The sequence below is a fragment of the Salvelinus fontinalis genome, chromosome 16 (genome assembly GCF_029448725.1).
Source record: "Salvelinus fontinalis isolate EN_2023a chromosome 16, ASM2944872v1, whole genome shotgun sequence".
Taxonomy (NCBI): Eukaryota; Metazoa; Chordata; class Actinopteri; order Salmoniformes; family Salmonidae; genus Salvelinus; species Salvelinus fontinalis.
In genome coordinates, this window is record NC_074680.1 from 20184198 (window position 1) to 20198222 (window position 14025).

The 14025-nt window shown below is 41.4% G+C and overlaps 1 protein-coding gene across 2 annotated transcripts; it reads right to left on the minus strand.

Moving 5' to 3' along the window:
* Window positions 1–177: 177 nt before the first annotated feature.
* Window positions 178–7857, minus strand: LOC129812786 (sorting nexin-6). Of its 2 annotated transcripts, none has more exons than XM_055864656.1 (14): window positions 7768–7857; window positions 7550–7600; window positions 6610–6714; window positions 4718–4828; window positions 4331–4452; window positions 3979–4102; window positions 3684–3779; window positions 3326–3431; window positions 2467–2533; window positions 2328–2367; window positions 2035–2121; window positions 1656–1815; window positions 1372–1457; window positions 178–1276 (listed from the first exon to the last, which is right to left on the minus strand). In XM_055864656.1, exons 1-14 carry the CDS (start codon window positions 7828–7830, stop codon window positions 1223–1225), a joined length of 1272 nt encoding a protein of 423 aa, XP_055720631.1. In that variant the 5' UTR covers window positions 7831–7857; the 3' UTR covers window positions 178–1222. The 2 variants fall into 2 exon arrangements, with proteins under 2 accessions (XP_055720631.1, XP_055720630.1); XM_055864655.1 differs by having other exon boundaries at window positions 2467–2542.
* Between the last annotated feature and the right edge of the window lie 6168 nt (window positions 7858–14025).

Consider the following 14025-nt stretch of genomic DNA (forward strand, 5'->3'; position numbering starts at 1 on the left):
CAGTAGAAACAAAATTGTTTGAAGTAGCGGACAGTTTTCAATTAATTGGTTTAATGTCTGTTTCTTCCTTGTAATGACTGGAGTAAAAGGGAATTGCTCAAACACCCCCTATGAAATCCCCCCCCCCCCCCTAATACACTACACATTTCCAAGGTGAAAGAAACCTATTACAAGCGGTTTGAAAAGTGGACATCTTTTTTTTATTCAACCTTAATATGAACAGTTGATACCGAGTTTAATATGATATTGAAGGACAATTTCCATTGGCTTCCCCTGGCTTTTCTTCCATGTTTCTCAGGGTCATAAAAGCTACAGAACTGAAAGGATTACAACTAGATAGATTAACAACAAAGAGTCTACTCAAAACATTGAATGAAATTATGTTCAGAATGGTTCTAAGGTAAATAGTACAATTTATCACTAGTTTCATCATTTTTATCATAATTATCAGTATTACTGTTTGTTTCAGCATTTCTCCATCTACATAAATGGAAGCTTTGGTCAGAGAGTGAAAAAAAACATTCATATACAGAGCACTTAAAAAATCTGGGGGAAAACAAAAACAACCGTATCCATTTATGGTCTTTTTTTTTTTTCTTTTTTTTTTACTATACTTGATAGGATTAATCTACATTAAGGCAAACATACTGAAGCATTACTTGTCTGGAATGAAAAATAACAGGATTTGTATGAAATAATTGAAAACAAAAGTATTAGTAAAGATCGTTTTGATCATTAGCAGTACAGTAAGAACTAATACAACATTTACAAGGCTTTTAGTGACAATACATTTTAATAATAGTAACAATCAGCTCATCTTGAACAAAGTAACTGAGCAGCATCACAGAAAAGTTTTACTGAAACTATTGGCCTCAACAATTACTCTAAGTAAAATAATAACAAATAATAAATCTGGAGAGACATGATATAGATTGGGAGAAGATTTCCATCGAGAACGATGATTGTTAACAATTAAAAAGTTGACGTGATTAAACAAAGTTATAGGTTCATGTGCTGTGTGGATTTTGCAGGTATTCCACACTGGCTTCCTCACGTTTTTAGTGTGGGTTGTGGAGGGAGTTTGGTGTCTCTGGTAGTAGTGATGACTACGAACAGGCATCCTGAAAACAAACTGACCCCAGATATGCTCTTTCTTCCATCTTCTCAGTGAAGATCAGGCCAAAGCAGGGAAAGCCCTGTACAGTGAACCTTCGGCAAAGACCTAAGTGTCTCCTTTGAGGACTCCGAGACAGCTTTGCAATAATTGTAAATTACCCTGTGGAGAAAGAGAGAAAGAGGTTCAGCCTTTTACTAAGCACAGGCCCCAGTTTAGGCTGTCTTAATAGACAACCATGTGTAATGAAAAATGACCTTAGCATGTTTGAGTTCCAGTTCAGCAAGTTCCACCAAGTTCTTTCTGAAGGCTGCTACTCGTCTTGTCTTGAAGTCTATGAGCTCTGTACTCCGGAATAAAGAGACATTTATCAGATTAACTTCTCTACATCCATGGATCTGGTTTAGCTTCTCTTACATGCAAAACCTGGGACTCTGGTTTAATTTTCAACAGGGAGGAATAATTTTTGGAAAAGTATTAAATGTATTGTTAATACTCTTAAACAAGTATAAAAATATATAAATGTGAGTGTATAAAGTACCTTGCTTTGCAGACTCTGAGATTTTCTCAAACTTCTGACAGCACACCTGCTGGCTGGTCTCCGCCTGAAGCACATCTTTGTTCTTTGCCCTGGCTCTATCCAGAGCTTTGTTTGCATTCTCGTAATCAACCAGGGCCCTCCCTCGTCTGTACAATAGATCCTTAAGAAAGAAACAGCAGATTCCATTTTGGACATTAATAATAATAAACACTACGCCGTCTGATGAAAAATCCATTAATACCAACAAATGCTAACATATGGAGGTTGAGGAGACGTTTCTTCAGGAAATGTGTCGATACTATCTCTGATAACAGACCAGCGTATCTGATCATAATTGTTTGATGATTAAAAAAAAGCAGGGTCAAGTTAGATCCTGTACCTTAGCAGCTTGCGACTCCCTGAGGTAATACTTCAGTAAGTCTGCAAGTTTCAGGTCCTCATCCGCAGCCACTCGAGCCTCTATTTTCTGTAGAGGAAGGACACCAACAGAAATGTGAGACTTCAGACAAAACTAATTTTGTCATTGATGCTAATCTGCATTGCAGCTGATAGATGAAGCTACTTGACATGTAGTGAATATAGGCCTAGTTATTGACTTCACTGAACATTGCTAGTAAGTACACAACAATTGCGTTATACATAGAATCAAAAGACCAGGCAAAAAAAACATACCCTTGTTTTCTCAAACAGTTCAGAGACTTTCAAGAAAAATCTGGAAAACAGTGGGTTGCATTTGAGTTACAGTTGGATCAAAGTGTTTTGGCAGCAAACAATATATGGGGAGAAAAGGACAAATAATTTAGTTCCATACTTGCACACATCTGTGGAGTCCTGGGTTCCTAAAGTGTACAGTGTGGAGGCAATTCTATTGATATCATCTGCAGCACCTGCAACATAAGAACACAACTTTAGATTACATAACACCTAAACCCCCATACTCATACACACAGACGGTCGGTCAATCATGTACTAAATGCATCCAACTAAATGCAAGCATAGATCTTTTAGAAAATAACATCTGCAGCTGGACATTTTCAAATACGCAGTGAGTCACTTTTCTAATATAGTATCACGTTTTAATGTTGTGGAAATGAAGTACATTACAATACATAAAAGTTCTTACCGGAGTTTAAGACATGACAGATGTACTGTCTGATCCATGGAAATGACAGACGACTATATATGTATGAGTGAAATTTGTATCCTGAAGCTTTGTCAAACTTTTCATTCGAGAGACTAAAGGCATGGCTTTTACCTGTTAGGATATATACAAGATATTGTCCTCATCATTTACATTTATTTTTACAAATGGAACATGACAAAGTTTCGAAATGAGTCGGCTGTCATCCCCAATACTTTAAGACTGACCCAACTACAAATAAACATACAACTTACCCATTTCCATATTTGTCAGCAAATTAATATAAAACAAAAAAATAGACGTAAAATACAATGCACAGCACATGGACAAACAGACAGGCTGGTTTCCACAAACATTAAAACATGATACCAAAGTGACTCAGTCCCACTCACAGTTCACAAAAAATGCATTTCAACACTTTCAATTGGAATTACTCAAAACAATCTCTTTCTCAGTAACTGATTAAAATCCATGTATATAGCAAAAAGCTTACCTAGCACGTGGAGATTATGCGACAGAGGAGACTTACTTTTGTGAGACCTGATCATTCTATCAGATTTGGCGGAGGCATCTTTGACACGATTATGGTACTCTAAAAGGAATGTCTTCTCATGCTCAAAGAAATCATCTACATCCTGAAATCCAAAAGACAATCACATCAAACTTTATACAAGTAATAACTGTTAGAAATAATACAAGTCGGAAGATAAATGCATTAGTCAAATTTGTTTACACAAATTTGAGCACCATTCATGATGCTAACAATGTTTTAGTCGTGAAATGCTTATGTTGTGCCTTCATTATAATATAAAACTCAAAGCAAGTTCAATACCCATTTGCTTGGATGAATGGATTTACATAGAAGAGTGAAATGCGAACCAACTCACCTTCACCCCTGCCACTAACACACCGTCTGCAGACTTCACCACATTCTTGAAGAAATCTTCCATCTTCTCCCTCTTGTTTTTTCCTCGTACACTTAGCTGTGAACAAAAGGTAAGGACAAAATGACAATGATAAAACTAAGACAAGGGAACGGCATATTCTAATGTTTTCAGGCATATCCGACTAACCTTTTGAGTTATCTAAAGTTCATGAAAACGAGAGCGAGCTTGTCTAAGAGCATGTCCACAGCAACAATCGTCTCCAAAATCCTAATTTGGTCATTATGACCCCACTTACATCTTGGTTATACTCTAAAAACACATGGAAGTTCAAGTCTTTCCTCAAGACAGGATGCGCAGCCACACGGCAAAGAAAAACTTCATGCATCGCCACTGTCTTCTTGAAGATAGCCAAGTATTCGCTGAAACACACAGACATAGCCTAGATATTACCAATAGTATTCATAACACCAAATTATCCCAACCAAACCACTGTAATGAAACATAAAAACAATGTCAGAGCAACATGGGTCATGTTCAGTTTGAACAAAACGGAAGAAAACACTAAAACAGTGTAATACCATCTGAACTTGTCAAATAAGAACACAATGTGCCCTAATGAACCTGTCCATGAACTCTAAATCACTCACGCTTCAAGTTCCTGTTTCATTTTGGTGAACTCTTCCTTGGTCATGGAACCTTCACCTTCCCCTAGTTTCTGTAACTTCTCTCTGGAGGCATCAAAGTCAGGTCTTGGTGGGGCTGGGGGAATCTATGGGGAATCAACACTTTAATCAGTACAGTATTTTGAAATTGAACATCTTGCTAAGTTCATTACTGTATGGAACCAGGGAGTTTGAATAAGAAAGGGGATTGACAATTAATAATTACATTGTTTTACAAAACACTACGTTTCTGTACTTATCCTGAAAGCCAAAACATTTTGAGTCCCAAAATGGCACCCTATTCCCTATATAGTGCACTACTTTATAAGGTGCTATTTGGGACCAATCCACAGAATGGAGCTCAGTACTTACAATGTAGCCTGCATACTCCTCATTCTCCACAAAGGAGTCATGGAGCCAGATGAACTCCTCATGCTGCCTCACCACTGAAAACTCATTCTGCTTGAAGTTAGGAAGAGTGCTCTGGGAAACAAAACAGTTGAAATCAGATGTCACTAACATTGTTATTTTTTGTTGTTGCACTGAGCAAATTTCAGGTCTGCTGAGCACAAACTTGAACTTTGTGAAAATTTGGTGCAATTTCCGGCACGCATTTACTGTAAACAGAGGGTGTACCCACTTTAAGTAACAGTTTTAACAGTGGCCAAGTAGGCTACTGTGGCTATTTGATCATCATATAGGCCTACCAGAGTGGCCTACCATCAAAAACAGCAGAGAAAAACACATCCCATAACATTTTAACATGGAAACAGCTGTTCTATCATTCAGCCTATAGTAGCAGCCAATGTGTGGTCTTCAATGCCTACAGTCCATGAGACTTTGAAAAAAAACATGCAAGGCTTGACATTAACCTGTTTATCCAATTGTCCTTCAGACAAGGAGGTGACTGAAAATGTGTTTGATGCAAGAAACCACATTACAAAATAATATTCATTATTATTCCCATAACAGAGAATCAGACAAATTATAGTATGGACCTGAGTCGTGTCTGTCAATGCAATAGAATCCTACTCCAATGCGCTCTGCCTACAAGAAAATCTCTTGCACAGTTAGTTTTGCAAACTAAATCTTGCATAGTTTGTTTTCTTTAGCTATATTACATTGAAAGTGGCTAATATTGCGTTTATTTGATCATAATTCCCACAGTAGAATGAAACGTTGATAGTGTTAACTGAAGGGGAAAACTGTAGAAAGTTGAATCTTATGCTTCTCTGTGCAGGCTCATATTTCTTCTGCGCAGCAGTCCGAGGGGAATTGGTCACTAGTGGAACAAATTCTACTGAAAATCATAGCCGAATAGAGTATGGCATATCTATGGCTCTTCTAAAAATGTCTTTCTGACAATTAGAATGTGCAGCTCAATAAAAGGGGGAAGCCAGATGATCTGGATCAGAATGATCTCAAGTGTCAAGGCAACGGTTAACCCCCTTCAATCATGATTGAATTCCTTCCTTCACAAGAGTCCTTGCAACATGATAAAAGTTGCCGTAAAAACATAAACCCATGACATTATGAGGTTACACTGAAAGTGTAAGGTAATGACTATTGGAATTCTCTCTGCATTGAAAATGGAGTGGAATGTGATCATGCACAGATCTTAATTTGTATTCCATGACTTCAACAAAGCATATTTTGCACACATGCACACTAGGTTTCAGAAGACAAAATTAATGTGGCGATAACACAACTGCTGGGGAGGAACATATTTGCAAGTCATGTGACATCTGTCTCGATTCAGACAGCCAGAAAACGCACATTATTGCCAAGATCTTTTATAACTAAACCAAGAGACCACAGCCTGTCGTTTCTAATGGGAACAAGCGAGATCCTATTGGTGCGTTCTAGCATGCATCTGTATATTTCCGTTAGGGAACGCCTACTCTTTGCAGTGCGTGTGTGAAATAACCCCAAAGCCTTCGCACTCCTTCTAAACAACGTGATATTTAAAACTTTTGCAACGGGTAAAGTCTACAAAACTTAGTGCACTCTGTTCATAACAGATTCCAGTTTTGGGAACAGAAAACTGAATTGAGATCAAATGTTTCATCAATGAGAAAATTATCAAAATGTAGTCCAAAATCCATCTGGTTCCATCTTCTCCCACTGCCGGCCAAGCGGATGCTTCACATTTATACATCCGGTGAAATTTCTGTCTCATTGTTTTATCTGTGATGTTGCCCTTTTATGTGCCAAGTGTCAGGGCAAACAGGAAGACATATTTACAAATAGGTAAACTCTCTTACCTTAGTATGGACAGTAAACTTAACCTTGTCCCGCTCACTTAATGCATCAGAAATGTCCACTTGAAGTGTTGCATCAGTTTGGAGGTCAACATTGACTGCCCTAGGCTGTAAAATATTGTAATAGATATTGTATTTAGTGACAAGTCAATGACAAAAATCACCATTCCCCACAACTAAAGCTGGCTACATTCCACAGAAAGAGATGATAGATATAGATATAGCAAGACTCTACTGTTTGTTTTCCCCCTTTTGGAGGAGAGGGATATACCAAAATACAAATGAGAAGGTATGTGAATCTTTAAACTAATGTTGACAGCAGTCTTCCTCATTTGTTTGCCTACTAAAGGTAAGTCATGTTGTTGTTATCCAATTATACTAGCAAGCTAGCACAATATTGCTCAGCATTATGAATGAATGAACAGAATGGAAAGCATGCAATGCTTACTAGTTACATAGCTAATGCTCCAAGAGGACACAATAATTACATAACGGCTAGTTAGCTCTGTCAAATGATGGCTGTGCACTTCCTAGCTTAGCTTGCAAACTAGCCAGCAAAACAATAGGAGAAAGCTAATACAATGTGCTACTAGTTAGCAATGGCAATATACTTCTTATTTATACAGTGAGAAGTTAAAATAAGGTTATGTATGTTCACAATTAACAAGAGGGAGCTACCTATTGGATTGTAACAGTTGCTGGCCAGCTAGGAAGTCAACTGACTTCTGATGTGGTCAAGCTGACTACTCTAGCTAACTTCACTAACGTTAGCTATTCAACAAATTTGACGTCAGTTGTCACCTGTCTAACAGCTGATCAGATCATGCAATAAGTAATTACTGCAGAATACCAATAAAGCAAATAGCTCATCTAGCTAACTGTTACGACCAGAGACAAATAAAATACATATTTTTTTAAATCTAAGAAGAAAAAAAAAACTTACTCCTCTGTCCTCCTCCGAGAGGAAATCGGGACCATCGTCCAGCCCTTCTTGCTAGGTAACGTTAAACAGAAGACGACGGCACAAGACAACATGCGTTAGCCACATTACCGTCTACATTACCGTAAGCATCGTTTACTGATGAATGTGTCTGTGTCAGATGACTGCACACATAAAACAAGAAGGTTAGCTAGCTAGAGTAAATTGTGAATAACACGTACCATCATGGCTGCTGCGGGTGGAGTAGTGAGGAAGTCGTGTGACGTCACGTGACGAGGCCGCATTGGGGATGAGAAAACGTGGAGCTTTCAATCCAAACCTTCAAGTGGGGCCGAGAGTAGCCACTTGACTAGTACTAATAGGCCCTTACAAATATTTTCACTCTTACAATTTCACCCCACCACATTCACAAAACTATTCTAAAGGTTTAAACATTGACTGGGCAGGTCTATGGATAGATCCAACTGAGTTATTTGACCTTTGGGGATTATATTTGCATTTGCTGAGCAGCACAGACCACCAATTTATGACCTTGGTGGTCCCAGGGATGTGTGTGCTTTGGGGACCTTAAACAGAATGTGACTGGAAGAAAGGGTGTTGTATGTGGAGAATGAGGGCTGCCTCAGTGCTTAACCCCCCTGAGTTAGTGATCATGTGATCTAGAATCTAAATGACCTATTGATTCAGAATCAACAGCAAAAGGTTTTCCATAATTCTTAGCATTTCATGACTTTTTACCTAATTAATTTGTGTTTTTGTGTGTGTACGCGTGCATGTGTGTGCAATAGCTACCATAGCTACATCAAAATCAATTAAACTAATATGTTTTGTCAGAATATAAATATCTTCTGGCTACTGATCTGCTTCTCTACCTAACACCTGGCAGAATATGTACTTTGAAATGTGATGGTTATAAACGACAATCTGACAGTCCAGAACAGCTGACCTCAAAATATATTAGTTCTGTTGTCTTTGTAATTGCATTAGCTGGGTGTGAAAGGGGGGGAAACAGAAGGAAAAATATATACTGGACAGTATTAAGCAAAGGGGGTAAGAGGCGTGTCTACAACTTGTCTTGGAGGCACAGTTGTGGTATGAACTTTGTTCTGTGTGCTGACTACAATTTGTTGAAATACATAAAGCTTTGGCATGTATATATTATAACAACCGCTAGATGGCACAAAACTCACACGGTGATAAACAGTCCGCAAGTGTTGATATGATGCCATGTTATTACCATGTAACAAACTGCATTAAATCTTTCCGTTTTCTTACCTTGAAAGTAATATCTTAAATATTCATTATATTAACTACAAAACATGTATTGTGTCTTTCTATGATTTGACGCAATTATACAAAACACGCACAAACAATGTAATGGATCGCTTCAATTCTAGACGTGTGTAACTTTATCACAGCATCAACAAGGCTTGTTGTTGTTCTATTTTGCAATCCTTATAAATTGAGAAATATGTTTTGACATGGTGCAGAACTGTGACAACACCTTGTTGCTTCATTACCGTTTGATCCACACCACTAGATACTGTAGTATGTATGCCCTTTCATCATTACATCGCTGATGTGTTGATTGACTTCTAGGTTTGAACATAGTCACCTCCAAAATTATTGGCAGCCTTGATAAAGTTGAGCAGAAAACTGTATAAAATAAAAATTACAAATACTGAGCTACATTGTATGCTAAAATAAATGTGGAAATTATATTACTTTACACTAATACAATTGCTTAGAGAAAGATATTTTGTTTAACAAGTAATACAAAAAATATTAGGTGTGAAAATTATTGGCACCCTTAAGATTGTTATAAATAAAATAAAACAAAAGAAAATCTGCATTAACATTCTACTTTCTTAAGTTCATCTGAGCTTAATGAACTGTATTGGGGCCTGCCATGATTTCCTGCTTCTGTATGGAGGAATGAATCCCTCCCAATGTGTTCTCCTGTCACGTTCGTCGTAGTGATGAGACCAAGGCGCAGCGTGGTAAGCGTACATACTTCTTTAATGAAAGAACTAACACTGAACAAAACTAACACAATGAACCGTGAAGCATATATGAGAAGTGCAGAGAGGCAACAAAGCATAGAATAAGAACCCACAAACTACCTGTCAGGACCCGGTTACGAACTCGGGTCTCCGGTGTGAGAAACAGTCACTTAGCAAAACTGAGCCACTAATAGTCGGCAGAACCCAGAAGATGAGGCAGACACAGCAGTACTTGAGACAGTGTTTTAATAAAGTAAAAAGGAAAGTACTTCAGGCAAAAATATAAATCCACAACGTCAAAAGTAATTCCAAGAGAAAAAAGGTAATCCTCCAAGACAAAAGGTAAATCCACAAGGTGGTAGATACAGCAGGGAAAAAAACTCAAAATAAATAATCAAAAATAAATAAACAAGAACAAAAACAGAGTACCTCAAGAGAATCCAACTGGAGTAATAAATGTACACAGCATTGCTGGGGCTGGGTGCTAACATTCAAACACAGAGCAAAGAACTGAGGAAAACTAAGGGTTTAAATACATTCAAGGGAAACGAGGCACAGGTGCAAATAATAACTGGAAACAAGGGGAAACAAAAGGGTCAAAAAACCACAATGGGGGCATCTAGTGGCCAAAACCGGAACAATCCTGGCCAAATCCTGACAGAATCCCCCCCCCCCCTAGGAACGGCTCCTGACGTTCCCACCAGCTTTCTCGGGGTGGAGGGCCCTGAACTGTCGAATGAGGTCAGGGTCCAGTATGTCTTTGGCAGGAACCCAGGAGCGCTCCTCGGGACCGTAGCCTTCCCAGTCCACCAGATACTGCCAGGACCGCTGCACACGGCGGGAATCCAGTATCCGATGGACGGGAAAAGCCGGCTGGCCTCCGATGACACGGGGCGGAGGGGGAGGTCTGCCTGCCGGGATAAGGGAAGAAAAAACAACAGGTTTTAATAAGGAAATGTGAAACGTGGGATTAATTTTAAGGGATCTGGGTAAGTGCAGGTGATATGTAACGGGGTTCACTCTTCTCGGAACCTTAAAGGGACCGATGTATTTCTGGGACAGCTTGCGAGACTCCACCCGTAGTGATACGTTTTTTGTGGAGAGCCAGACTCTCTGGCCGGGGCGCAGGGTAGGCCCGGGACGGCGACGTCTGTTGGCTTATTGTTAGTACCGCTGTGAGGAACGCAGAAGATTAAGATGGGTCTTCCTCCACATAAGCGTCTGATGAACTTCAAGGCTGAAGGCACTCAGACTTCTGCCTCCTGGTCCGGGAACAATGGAGGGGCATAGCCAAAATGACTCTCGTGTGGGGACATACCAGTGGAGGAGGAGCGCAAGGTGTTGTGCGCGTACTCGGCCCAAACAATGAAGGACGACCATGTGGACGGGTTGTTGGAGGCCATACATCTGAGGGTGGTTTCCAGCTCTTGATTCATCCTCTCGGTTTGGCCGTTGGACTCCGGGTGGTACCCTGAAGATAGACTAGCAGTGGCCCCTATGAGTTGGCAGAAGGCCTTCCAAAACCTTGAGGCGAAATGGGGACCTCTGTCGGAAACCATATCTTGAGGAATGCCGAAGACTCGGAACATATGGTTAATTACCAACTCAGCTGTTTCCTTGCCAGAAGGTAACTTAGTCAAGGGGACGAACCTGGCCGCCTTAGAAAACCTGTCGATGATGACTAGGATAGTAGTATTACCGTGGGACGGAGGAAGGCCAGTAATAAAGTCCAACGAGATATGGGACCAGGTTCGGTGGGGAATAGATAAAGGGTGAAGGAGTCCTTGAAGGCGGAGGTGAGAAGATTTGCCCTGGCAGCACACGGGACAGGCCTTGACGAAAGTGGCAACGTCTTCTTTTATGGTGGGTCACCAGAACTTTCGCTGGATGAACTCCAAGGTGCGACCTACGCCCGGGTGACAGGTGAGGCGAGAGGAGTGCCCCCACAGAAGGACCTGGGTCCTCGCTGCCTTGGGGACAAACAACCGATTGGCAGGACCTCCTTTTGGACCCGGTTCGATAGCTTGAACTCGTCTCACGGTATCCTCAACTTGCCACGAGATCGGGGCCATGATCTTAGCGGCAGGAAGGACAGGCATGTCAGTATCTTCTCGAATGGCAGGAGCGTAGACTCGGGACAAGGCGTCCGGTTTGAGATTCTTCAACCCGGGCCGATAGGTGAGGATAAACTGGTAAAACTGGAATCGATTGAAGAAAAGAGACCATCGAGCTTGTCTGGAGTTCAACCGCTTCGCCTGCTGGATATACTCCAGATTTTTGTGGTCCGTAAGCACTTGAAACGGTTGAGAAGCCCCCTCGAGCCAGTGTCTCCATTCCTTCAATGCCATCTTAACCGCTAGGAGTTCACGATCCCCCACATCGTAGTTCCTCTCGGCCGGGGTAAGCCGGTGTGAGAAGAAGGCACAAGGGTGGAGCTTCTTGTCTTCACCCCTCTGAGACAGGACAGCTCCAACACCAACCTCTGATGCGTCTACCTCCACCACAAAAGGTTCATCCGCAGTCGGTAGTGTCAGGATGGGCGCAGAGAGGATGCGCTGCTTGAGTCCTTGGAAGGCCGTCTCAGCTTCTTTTCCCCACAGAAACCTTGCGTTGCCCCCCTTGGTTAAAGCTGAGAGAGGGGATGCCACCAAGCTGAAGTTCTTGATGAATTTCCGGTAAAAGTTTGTGAAGCCCAGGAAACGCTGAACTTCCTTAACGGACTTGGGGGTGGGCCAATCCGCTACCGCCCCTACCTTCCTGGAGTCCATTTGGACTCGACCGGGTTCCACTACAAATCCCAGGAATTGTACTCGGGAGGAATGGAATTCACATTTTTCCGGCTTAACGTACAAATGGCTGTCTAGGAGTACTTCTCTGACATGCTTTGTGTGTTCTTGAAGGGAGCTCGAAAAGATGAGGATGTCATCTAAGTAAACGAACACGAAGATGTTAAGCATATCCCTAAGCACATCGATTATGAGCGCTTGGAACACAGCCGGGGCGTTGGTCAGGCCGAAGGGCATCACCAAGTATTCGTAGTGACCAGTAGGCGTGTTGAAAGCGGTCTTCCACTCGTCACCGTGTCTGACCCGCACAAGATGGTATGCGTTCCGCAGGTCAAGTTTAGTGAAGACAACTGCTTCCTGGAGCAGCTCAAATGCTGTGGCCATAAGGGGTAGCAGGTAGCGGTTACGGACGGTTATGGCATTGAGTCCCCGGTAGTCGATGCAAGGACGTAATCCACTGTCTTTTTTGGCCACAAAGAAAAACCCTGCTCCCGCGGGCGAGGTGGACGGACGAATGAGGCCTGCTGCCAGAGCGTCCTTGATGTAGGTATCCATAGCAGCTCGTTCGGGAGGAGATAGGGAAAAGATCCGACCCCTGGGGGGCAGGTGCCCGGAAACAGGTCAATGGGGCAATCGTAAGGTCTATTTGGTGGTAGCATGGTGGCCCTCTGTTTGCTAAATACCAGTTTGAGGTCATGGTAACACTCGGGAACTCGGGACAGGTCGATGGATTCTAGAGACTAGGGAGGAGAACTCGGGAAGATACAAGTGGCTTGGCACGTAGGACCCCACTGCTTGACAGTGCCCACAGACCAGTCGATGTGAGGGTTATGGCTGTGAAGCCAGGGGTAGCCAAGGACGAGAGGGAACTCAGAACAGTGGATCAGATGAAAGTTCATCACTTCCTGGTGTTGGGAAACTGAAAGTCGCAAGGGGGTAGTGACGCGAGTGACAAGTCCAGATCCCAGAGGGCTTCCATCCAACGTAGTAACCCTCATGGGGTCCCTTAGAGGTTCAGAGTCCTGACACTACCCAAGGAATATGGCTACCTAAATATGGTCCCCAATCAGAGACAACGATAAACAGCTGCCTCTGATTGAGAACCAATCTAGGCAACCATAGACATATAAACACCTAGACTTACAAAAACCCCATGACATACAAAAACCCCTAGACAATACAAAAACTAAACAAACCACCCTCGTCACACCCTGACCTAACCAAAATAATAAAGAAAACAAAGATAACTAAGGTCAGGGTGTGACATCTCCAATGTCATAAAACATAGAAAAGCTCAGTGCTGTTATCCTAGCAAGGGAAGGGTGCACAAAGTATGACAAAACGGGTGGCAATAATTTTGACGCCTACACTACCATTCAAAAGTTTGTGGTCACTTAGAAATGTCCTTGTTTTTGACAGAAAAGCACATTTTTTGTCCATTAAAATAACATCAAATTGATCAGAAATACAGTGTAGACATTGTTAATGTTGTAAATGACTATTGTAGCTGGAATGGCTGGTTTTTAATGGGATATCTACATAGGCGTACAGAGGCGTTCCAATGTCACGTTGTGTTAGCTAATCCAAGTTTATAATTTTAAAAGGCTAATTGATCATTAGAAAACCCTTTTGCAATTATGTTAGCACAGCTGAAAAATTTCGTACTGATTAAAAAAACAATAAAAATGGC

Coding starts and splice junctions, on each gene's coding strand:
- LOC129812786 (XM_055864655.1), bottom strand. CDS start 7,830: ATGCGGCCTCGTCACGTGACGTCACACGACTTCCTCACTACTCCACCC. Junction 4,829..6,609: donor AGTTTACTGTCCATACTAAG/GTAAGAGAGTTT, acceptor TTTGTTTCCCAG/AGCACTCTTCCTAACTTCAA. Junction 1,816..2,034: donor GGGAGTCGCAAGCTGCTAAG/GTACAGGATCTA, acceptor TTCTTTCTTAAG/GATCTATTGTACAGACGAGG.